At 40.8% G+C, this 10,751-nt stretch overlaps 1 protein-coding gene across 4 annotated transcripts; it reads right to left on the reverse strand.

The window, feature by feature from the left end:
* Window positions 1-126: 126 nt before the first annotated feature.
* Window positions 127-8,588, reverse strand: smim29 (small integral membrane protein 29). 4 transcript variants are annotated; one of them, XM_072696883.1, is made up of 6 exons: window positions 8,488-8,585; window positions 7,122-7,268; window positions 6,277-6,518; window positions 5,822-5,847; window positions 4,524-4,629; window positions 127-3,306 (listed from the first exon to the last, which is right to left on the reverse strand). In XM_072696883.1, exons 3-6 carry the CDS (start codon window positions 6,382-6,384, stop codon window positions 3,241-3,243), a joined length of 306 nt encoding a protein of 101 aa, XP_072552984.1. In that variant the 5' UTR covers window positions 6,385-6,518; window positions 7,122-7,268; window positions 8,488-8,585; the 3' UTR covers window positions 127-3,240. The 4 variants fall into 4 exon arrangements, with proteins under 4 accessions (XP_072552984.1, XP_072552983.1, XP_072552985.1 ...); XM_072696882.1 differs by having other exon boundaries at window positions 8,385-8,578; XM_072696884.1 differs by lacking the exon at window positions 7,122-7,268 and having other exon boundaries at window positions 8,488-8,588.
* Between the last annotated feature and the right edge of the window lie 2,163 nt (window positions 8,589-10,751).

The following is a 10,751-nucleotide window of genomic DNA, read 5'->3' on the forward strand; positions in this document are numbered from 1 at the left end:
TCATACTTCACTGTTATTGCCCCCCATTTATATATGCTCCACACCTCTCAGATACCAGTGTAATCTCTCTCATGCTGATTGGTTGCATAGCTGCACATTTTAAAGTAAAAACCTAGCCAAATAAGATCAGTGTAAATTAAGATTGATTTATTTTTTTTGCCCCATTATTATTTAATAAAAGCAGTTTCTGTCCATCAGCTTCAGAATCCTGTTGATGCTCCCTTGACTTCTTCCCACTTCAGGCTGCTCCCTCTCCAGAACTGCGTGACTCTACGTAACCTATATTGGAGTCAGATTTGGGGTAAAATCCTGTCCTCTCACTCTCCGCCTCAGTCCACATGCTTCTAGGAATGGCGAGAGACTAAGCTTCATGGTGCTCTGAAGCGTCCCAGCTGAAAGTGTTGAGAAAAGGCTCCTTCCTGAGGTTGCAAGTGCACATTACCGGCCCCTAGTGGGCAAAAGAATATAGACCTCGGTTAATTTTCACAGCACTGTGTGATCAGTTTAGGCCAAGATAGATAGATAGATATAGATATATATATAATTACTGTACATTTGATTAGTCATTAGTGTATTATGTATTACATCAGCACTGCAGGAACTCATTTAATTGGTAATTGCTTATTTCATGACTAATTTAAGCTGCAGACCCCTCACTGTCAGACCTGCACAATCAGCTGTGCCTCCTAGTGGTTAATCTCACAATTGCAGTCACACATTCCCAGCCTACACGCTCAAAGCAGATCTGCACCAAGAGCCCTTCCAGCTTCAAGTAGGAAGACGAGCATCCAGACTTTTTACTGTCCTGCACCGAAGTGGTGGAACGAACTTCCCCTGGGTGTCCGAACAGCAGAGTCCAACACTCGCTGTCCTCAAACCCAGACTGAAGACCCTCCTCCTCTTCTGAGAGGACTTAGGCCGAGTGTAGAGTACCGTGTCTGGTTTCCCAAATGAGTCCCATTGTTACAGCCGACCTTAATCTCATATGGGTCCCATCTATGCCCCCATGTGCAGTGTACAACCCATCACTGATCCTGGTGGGGCCAACATAGAACCCATGGACATATGGGTCCATGAGGGGCCTGTATGGGTGACCCCACTGGGAACTAGGACGTTTTGTCTATGGGTTCTATGTTGGCATCACATATGGATGCCCCCCAGGGGCAGTGATGGGACCAGGAGGGGTTAAACATGGACCTGATCTGGGTTGTCCACTGCACATGAGGCCTAGACGGGACCCATGTGGGATTAGTGTGGGCTGTAACGATGGGGCAAGTAGCAACACATGTACAAACCCACTTAGAGCCCATGTCCCGCCCATGTGATCCTCACATGATGCTGCTTCTGTATCTCTCAACAACTGGTCAACAAATGCAGGTGTACAGCTGCCCATGAGGGGGTGTAAAAATATATTAACATGGTCAAAAAACAACAGGCATCGCTCAGACTGTACAAAATCTGAAGTAAACAAGTGTTTACTTTAAACCAGTGTAAACAATATGCATGTAAACACCACCCCGTAACAACTCTTCCAGCGTGTGAATGATGGGACGTGAGCAGAGCAGTGGTACACTGGGTAATGTGGAAAGCTGGGTTTCAATCCAATAACACTCAGCAGACGATCCTCATGCCATCGTTTATATACACATATATACGCACCAATGAGCCAAAACATTACAACCACCTGCCCAATACGCTGTTGTTCCTCCACATGCTACCAAAAATAAAAAATCTCCCTCTACAAGACCTCTGAAGGTGGTATCTGTGGTATCGGCATGGCCCTGTAGAAAACTGGACTCATCCCAGCAGGCATCGGTCATCCAACGATCCTATGTTTACTTTGGGGATTAAACCACAGCACCTTCTCCCATTGCTCCCATTACTCTCAGTGGTGGACAGGAGTCAGCATGGGCACTCTGACCAGCCTGCAGCTACACAGCTCCAGTGCAGCAGGGGGCGCTACATTGCGTGTTGTGACACGTTCCTCCCATAACCATTATTAAACATTGGTGTTCTTGTGCCGCAGTAGCCATTCTGTCGGTTCCACCCAGATGGGACACTTGCCGGTTGGTGGCCGTCCTTTCTCGGACCCTTGTAGGTGATCGGAAGCCTCTGCGGGCCTTGAAGGCATTAGAGAGATGCTCAGACCCAGTTAACTGGACATATCTGGACATTATTACTTAAATTTGAGAGTTGTTCTAATGTTTTGGCTGATTGGTGTACATACACACACACAGACCTCGCTTGTAGCGCCACCTTGCTGGTGTACAGTTAGAGACTGCAGCCCACCTGTGAATGCAAGGTGCGTGTTAGCCATCCTTTGGACCTCCATCAGTGGTCAGTTTCTGACCACAGAGCTGCTCCTGTCTGGATATTTTTGGGTGGTGGACCCACTCTTACCCTTAAAAGCCCGGCAAAACCACGGTGTGTGTGTGAGATACACTTGGTCCAGCTGCTGAGAATGGAGCACCATCCCAATAACATCTGGTCTGGTCAGCAGTGCCTACAGTGTCCAACAGAAGGGCTCCAGGGTGGAAGTATAAATCTACAAAGTGCATCTACATGGTAGGTGTTTCTGATAATATGGCCAATGGGTTTAGGTGTTTCTAATAAACTGGTAAGTCAGCTTTACTGGTACGATAATATTGCAGTAACTGAATCCTCAACTGGCTTCTGTAAAAGGTCAACCCTGCCCAGTATACGAACAGTGATTCCTAATGGGCCAAAATCTGACCTTGCAATGACCTGACCCCTTGACCTGACCCCGATAGGCCGACTGCCAAGACCCAGATCATGCTTGATCCTGGACTAACTGTTTGTGAATGGTAAATCACCACCATGTAGTCCTAGACTAGGCTTAATCTATGTCCAAGACGTTGTCTTTACATGTCCAAAAGTTAGCGGACACCTGCTCATCCAGTGTTTTTCCAATGGTATCAATGGTATAAGTCATGTGTTTGTCCCCCTTATCTGCAGTAACAGCCTCTATTCTCCTTGGAAGGCTTCACACTAGATAAGTGTTGGAACATTGCTGTGAAAAGGGTTTGATTGATTCCGCCACACAAGAGCATCAGTGAGGTCAGGTGCTGATGTTGATGTTCTGCCACTCCTACTCATCCCAAAGGTAAGGAGGCCAAACACGCCAGAGAGCGTAGCTCCACTGCTCCACCGCTCCACCGCTCCACTGCTCCACCGCCCACTGCTGTTTTTTTTATAGCATTTCTTTCAGTTCTGCTTTCCTCAGGCGTTCGGGTCCTTCATTAGAGGCCAGCGTTGCTGATAATTCTTCATCCAGCTCTGAACCACCTGCACAAAGCCCAAGTAAATCAGTTTACTCATCTTTGAACTGTTAAGGTTTCTGAACATTTTAAAGTCACAAAACATCACATTTCCCTATCTGCCTTTTCAGCCTACAGCAGGTATATAGCCCCGCCCATTCTTGCTGAAAGGAGTTTCATCTTATGAGACACAATAAAGGGAAGCCAATCAGAACACAACTAATTTACATACATCAGTCTTAAAGGCAAAAACAGCCTGTTTAAGTGAAAAAAAGGGTGGAAAATGGCATGTGAACTATGCATAAACACAAAGAAGGATACAAAATAATTCACTTTTTATTATTTTAGAAATATTTTAATAAATACTAAATTATAGTTTTTTTATAAATTATTAAATATTATCAACAACAACAAAAAATTGTTAAAAAGTTGTTTAAAAAACAAATTGAACAATTTAAACTATGTATATTATATTAGTTATCACATATATATTTTATATTGTTGTATAAAGTAATTCATACTTTTTATTTATTTAATATAATAAATATTCTTAAAATATTTCCTGTGCATATTTTACTAGATAATCAAAATGTAAATATCGTAAAAATTTATTTGTGTTCATAATTTAATTAAAACATGTCAATTGTAATATATTTAATATTCATTACATTTAAAGGGTCATATTTCACATCTTTTTGGGGGATTTCTGGTTTCCATGAGCTGGATTCTGTTTTACTATTAAAAAAAATATATTAATCAATTATACAATATATTTACCTTTTTAAATTAAATTATAAATACATGAACTTTATCACAATGTTTTATTTCTTTGAGATACATTATTCCTTATATCTATATATTTACAATATTTCAATGTTTTTTATATTTATAATTTCCCATCCTAATCTCTATCTTGTCTTTTCTCTTGTTTTTCAATGTGATCAAAGCATTTCTCTGTTAGCTGTAATATGTATGACTGTGCGTGACAAATAATTATGATTTTAATTTTATAATTTTACACATTATTTGCCTAGGCACACACACACACACACACACACACACACACACACACACACACACACACACACACACACACACAGACCTTGCTTGTAGCGCCACCTTGCTGGTGTACAGTTCGAGACTGCAGTCCCTTAGACTTAGATCCCCAAACTCCAACACCTCAGAGTTATAATGTCTACATTTAAAAAAAGAAAAGTTTAAAAAGGGCTTTTAAGGGATACATACCTTGGTGTCCTCCTCCTTCCACAGGGTCTCCTGCTCTGCCTCGTTCAGCTCTTCAGCCGGGTCGTATGTGTAAACTGGGAGCAGCTGGTGCCGCAGTCGGTCAATCCTGGAAGAGCAGAGTAGATTTACTGGATTTCACCATTAAACCGTTCATACAAACCTGCTTTATTACAGACAGACTGGTTTCAACCAGCCTGGTTTAGCTGGTGCAGAACTGCCAGTGGGCTCATTAATATTCATGCCTCAACATTTTTTTCCCAAAATAATTACTGCCAGATTATTATAACAACACACTGCAGATTCATACTGGATTAAAACAACTCAATCTGTTAACCACTGAAGGGGTTCCTCTCCCATATAAGTGGTTCTTGGTTCCAGAACATTTGTTTAACGTGGTGTTTCTCTATTTTGCGATGACAGTTAACTGTGATGTAATGTTTCCTGATTTACTGGCAGACGCTTCTGTATATTTACTCACAGTGATTCTGTTAAACAGATTTGTAAGGTGTGAACTCTGTAACAGAAGGAGCATGGCAGAGCTTCAGTGCGAAGCCAGATTTTACTCAGTACTGAGTGAGATGGAATTTCAGTGGTTGTCTAAAAGTGTCCTTATGACGGCTGGGCCGACCCGGACATCATTCTGAGAAACTGTAAAAGCTGGCAGCCCTGCAGGGCTGCAAAATTATGATGAGGAACTGCCAGATTTCAAAAACTTTTTTGGACAAAAGTATTGGGACACCTGATTATTCACTGTTTCTTCTGAAATCAAGGCCATTAAAAAGAGCTGATCCTGCTTCTGTTGTAGTGACTGTCTCTACTGTCCAGAGAAGAAGACTTTCTACTAGATTTTGGAGCAGGAGCATTGCTGTGAGGATTTGATTGATTGCATTCAGCCACAAGAGTGTTAGTGAGGTCAATAATGATGGATAATGATCAACCACCCTAACTCGTCCCAAAAGTACTGGATGGAGCTCCACCACCATCCATCATCATTCCAGAGAACACAGTTCTTCCACTGCTCCACAGCTCCTCAATGCTGGGGGGCTTTATACCCCTCTAGCCCACGCCTGGCATTATTAGGCAGCATGGAGCCAATAGGGTCATGATGCTGATCTGCTCCAGAGAGTCCTATTCTATTGGCAGTACTTCTTCTCTACAGGGAGTAGACAAGCTGTGTGCATTGATTAGAAGGGGGTCCATAAACATTTGGATATCTAGTATATCAACGTTTTTTTGTCCGTGGTGGCTCATGACAGTAGGATGACAGTGGGTGGTGCTAAAAGTGCTGAAGACCTTACCTTTGCTTCCTCCTCAGGTACATCACCTGCAAAACAGGGCAGGCATTAGACCTTCATCATAAACCCTCAGCCACTTCTGATTACAGCATTTTAGATGTCTTACATAATTACAATAATCAATATTCCTCAATATTCCTTAAGTTCATAATAAAAGTCCCTTTGTTTTAAACGGGAAAACCCCGGTGAATTAATGACTGCGCGACTGCCAGTGCACAACTCCTCCTGCTAGGAGAAGCATGGAGCTGCTTGAAGGCATTTTCACAGCCGAATATAAAAGCGTCCTTATCTTCCCTCCAATTCAGTTAAACACTGGACACTGGAGTCACTCCGTCATGTGATACAGCATTCTTCACCCTAACCCCCACACGCCCATGCGCTCACACTGAGGGGAACTGCAGAAGAGGCAGAACACATGAAGGGTGTAGATTCATGTGACCGGTCAGTCCGCCACCTACCGCCGCTACAATAATCCCAATTAGGGTGATGCAGAAGAACGGCACCAGGATGTAGCCGACCGCCACGTCGCCGTTGACGATGTGCGGCGGCTGGGTGGTGGTGTTCATTTCTCGACGAGCAGATCAAGGGGCTTTGGGGCTGGGTGAAGCCTCGGCTATTGCGCTTTACTGCCAGCTGTTTGCGCCTCATCCTTGGCATTCACATGACTTCCTCATGCTCGGACCGAGTCTGTTAATGAGCGCTAAAGAGAGAAAGAGAGAGGGTTGCTATGAGCCTGCATGGAGTATTAAAAAAAAAAAAACATGTAAACTTTTACAAACTTCATATATATACACATATATATACATATTTTATCTTTTATATTAAATTATATATATATTGAGGTCTTAGTTTAATCTTTTCTGTTATTGTTATGTGTAAACACCGCCTAATTATGCTGCACTTTAAACAATTACAATAAAGGAATCAATAACCACAATTTTGTAGCCCCACCCCCTTCTCCCAGACCGAGCCCCAGTGGTGTCTCAGACCGCCTTCACTGAGCTTCCAGTGCAGAAGCGGAGCGGATTTCGCCTCCCCCCGCATTCCCAGTTTGTCCGGTAAGTGGACGCTTCAAATGTAATGACCAGAAAGGACGCCAGACGACCGCTCCTTCCAGCCAGCAGAGGCGCTAGAGAGACTGCTTCACTGCTCTCCATGTTTTCTACAGTCACTGATCAGTATTACCAACCTGACCAAGCTTGGTCATGCTAGTCACCCACCTCGGTCATACTTGTTGTCCAGCCTGGTCACGCTGGTCATGCTGGTAGACCAGCTAAACCATCAAACTCAAACAAAAACATACCCTATGCAGGTCCAGAGCTTAAGCTGGTCAACCAGGGTAACCAGCTCGAGCTGGCCTGGTCTGACTGATCAGGGTGAAAATCTTGTAGAATCCAGGGATATTTGGAACTATTTTGCCTCAAAACGCCCTGCATGCACCTCTCCTCACCTTAAACGATAAAAAAACATGTTTTATTCCAAAGCCTTCTCCAAACTGTGGAGATTTTTATATATTAAACATTTTTAATTATGGAATTTTTAAACAGTTTGAATGAACAGGAACATCAAATCTGAGCTGCACAGAGACCCTCGAAATGACTGGCAATACATGGTGTATTTAACCACTGGGCAGTGCTGTGGTCATCCCTGATAACCTAGATATTTTGCTAGAAAATATCATATTTTAAATAATAGCTACAATAGTTCAAATAAATTCATTAAATCAATTATTAAATAAATAAATGCCATTTAGCCCCTACATTTCCTTTTTTGGTTTAAATAATCCAGCTCCTGGACTGATTTACTGATTCTTGCATCTCTAGTTGTATATAATTGTTTTTTTTTATTTTATTTTAATAAAAGCTGCACAAACCAACTCATTTAATATATGGCTAAAAAATTTGTTTTTTAAACTTATTTTATTTGTGGTTATTTTTACTCCCATATGTCATTTAAATTTTTGTACTTGGGAATTTGTATATTTACATGGTTACTTGTCTTAGATATTATTAAAAGAATAACAATAAAAACATATATATATATATATATAAATAAAATATATAAATATATAAATATAATAAATATATATAATAAATGACACTGATATTTTCCCCAGGTTCATTAACATAATCCCTAATTCTATTGTTTTTACATTTATTTTAATAAATAATTTATTTATTTTTCTATTGTTTATTTTATTCAACTCTTAAAAAAAGCTGCACAAACCAGCCAGTTTAATAAACGTGTAAACGTTAGGATTCAAGCTGTTTTATTAGTTCTACAGCTTTAATTCAATATTAATAATAATAATAATATTAATATTACAGTAATAATCATGCTGTATAGGGCACATTTCCTGCAGATACACGAGCTAGTATTCAGTCCCTAACTCTATGATTTTAGGAGGGGCAGCACCATCTCACTGCTCTGTGGATTTAACCCCACTAATGCCCCCAGGCCTGTCTCCCCTCCTCTCCAGTGCTGATCAATACTGATGATCGACCTGATCAGCTGCAGCTCCGTTTCTCCCAACCCACAACACAGACCGAGCCCACATGCGACTCACGTGAAACGCAGGCTGGTGAGCGCGAGCGCCTCAGAAATATCGCTAATAAAAATAAACAACATTAAATTAGGAGGAAGATCTGAATTCAGAGGGTGAATCTGACCGGAAAGGCCGGAGCTTCCCCCCGCAGCGCTGTCCTGTCCTGTCCTCCCGCTCCTCTCCGCTCCGAGTCCGCAGCAAATATCAATCGAAAATAAAGATCACGGGTCTTCCAGACAGCAGCTGTGCAGATCTACAGGCCATGCGCTCGCTGCGCTTCTCCCCGTGCATGATGTAGAGATCTGTGCGCAGCATCCAAGCCGCTGATTGGCTGGCACTGTGCGCATCCTGCGCTGTGATTGGTTAATAGTATCTCGATTCGTCGTTAAACTGATTTTTTTGTGTGGAAAATCAGGGATAATTATGATGTTACTGTTTACTAATGCTGGAGGAACTTCTTCATAAATAGTATTATATTTTAATATATTTTAATTATTATTATTTTAAAGCATGGCTAGTAATATATTTTATTTTTTAATGTATTTAATTCTAAACATAAACAATCTGAAATAAACTGTTTTATAAATAAAGGTGTAGGTGATGACATTTTATTTGTAATTAATTTATCATTTTAATTATTATACAATTATTTTTTTAACATCACTGTTATGATTAGGGATTGTAAAATAATAATAATAAAAATAATAATAATACAATTAATAATAATATATTTGCATGGTAACGTTCAACAAAAATAAATAAAATAATAGAATCATTTTCGTGTTCGTTTTTTTGTGTAAATATATTGTGTTGATAAATATAAAGGTGAGTTAAAAAACCTGCAAAAAAGGTTAATTGTGGAGTAAATACACAGACATAAAATACAATATATAAAAATACCAATACAATTATTATTATTATTATTGTTGTTGTTGTTTTTATTATTATTATTATTATTATTATTATTATTATTATTGTTTTTATTATTATTATTTTTATTATTATTATTATTGTTGTTGTTGTTGTTGTTGTTGTTTTTATTATTATTATTATTATTATTATTATTATTATTATATTACACATTATTTAAAATGCATGACATAACCTGACATTTTAACGGGGGGGGGTGTAGACTTTTATATCAGCTGTAATATTATTTAAAATATCTATAGCTGTATGATATTAAATGATATAATATTAAATATAAATGTAATCTATGTGTTTGGATTAATATATGATATATATTACATAATTTTATCCGTGTACTAATTGCTGTGGTAATTATTCTGTCTCGTGTTTATTTGTGCACGTGTTCATTAGTTGAACATGATGTCTCAGTACGCTAGAGGGCGCTGTGATCGCGCTCATATACAGAGAGAGAGACAGATGGGGTAGGTTTAGACGGGCCTGTTTACCGTGCAATTCACACCTCCGCCGCGGGGTGTCGCTTCTGTCCGTGCTCATGCAAAACCTTTTCAGTGCAACCCTATTAGCCATTACATTAAAACCAGCTGATGACCTGCTTCCAGTGGCTCCATCTGTCCAGGGCTGGATCTACATATCAGGCAGTGAGTGAACAGTCGGGTCTTGAAGGTGATGAAGGTGCTGAAGCAGGAGAAATGGACAAGCGTAAGAATCTGAGACACTTTGACCAGAACCAGACGGTGATGTTCTAGATAATGACTGGGTCAGAACATCTCCAGAACATCAGGCTTCAGGTCATGTGGGGTGTTTCTGGTGCTCCAAGGAAGGACGACTGGTGAACCGAACTGTAGGGCCCAGGGCTCTCAATGATGCTCATGGAGGCCCTGCCCACCTCACAGCTTACAGGACTTGCTATTAGCGTTGGTCCCGGTGCCGGAGATCAAAGCAGGGCATCTCCAGAGGTCTTGTGGGGCTGTTGGCACCAGGGGGGGGGGGGGACTATATGAGGCGGGTGTTTTTAATGTTATGGCTGGTTGGTGTATGTCATAAAGACAGGCTGGAAAATGGTAATGTACAATGAAAACATGCTGAACACAGACTGTGAGTGTGTGTGTGTGTGTGTGTGTGTGAGAGAGAGAGAGAGAGAGAGAGAGAGAGAGAGATCAGCCTTGAAGTGTTAATCAGACAGAGAAGCACCAGGAATCGTCGTTCCGAGAACACTCACAGACTCTGTCCAAAAGTTCAACAAAACACACACACACACACACACACACACACACACACACACACACACACACGCATGCATTTGTGATGTGTTCTGATGCACTTCAGTGTTTTCATTTAGTTTTACAGCAAAAGGAGAACCTGTCAAAGGTTCTAACAACACAGAACCGAGAGCTCGCTCCACACGCACCATCACCTCCACCTCAGACACACAAACACAAACAACAAACAACAAACAAA

The sequence above is a fragment of the Salminus brasiliensis genome, chromosome 14, assembly GCF_030463535.1.
Source record: "Salminus brasiliensis chromosome 14, fSalBra1.hap2, whole genome shotgun sequence".
Taxonomy (NCBI): Eukaryota; Metazoa; Chordata; class Actinopteri; order Characiformes; family Bryconidae; genus Salminus; species Salminus brasiliensis.

Excerpts from the sequence above, each read along its gene's own strand:
- smim29 (XM_072696884.1), bottom strand. The coding sequence starts at position 6,384 with ATGAACACCACCACCCAGCCGCCGCACATCGTCAACGGCGACGTGGCG. Across the intron at positions 5,848-6,276 it reads TTGGGATTATTGTAGCGGCG|GTGATGTACCTGAGGAGGAA; the intron begins GTAGGTGGCGGA and ends CCTGTTTTGCAG. Across the intron at positions 3,307-4,523 it reads GGAAGGAGGAGGACACCAAG|GTGGTTCAGAGCTGGATGAA; the intron begins GTATGTATCCCT and ends GGCTTTGTGCAG.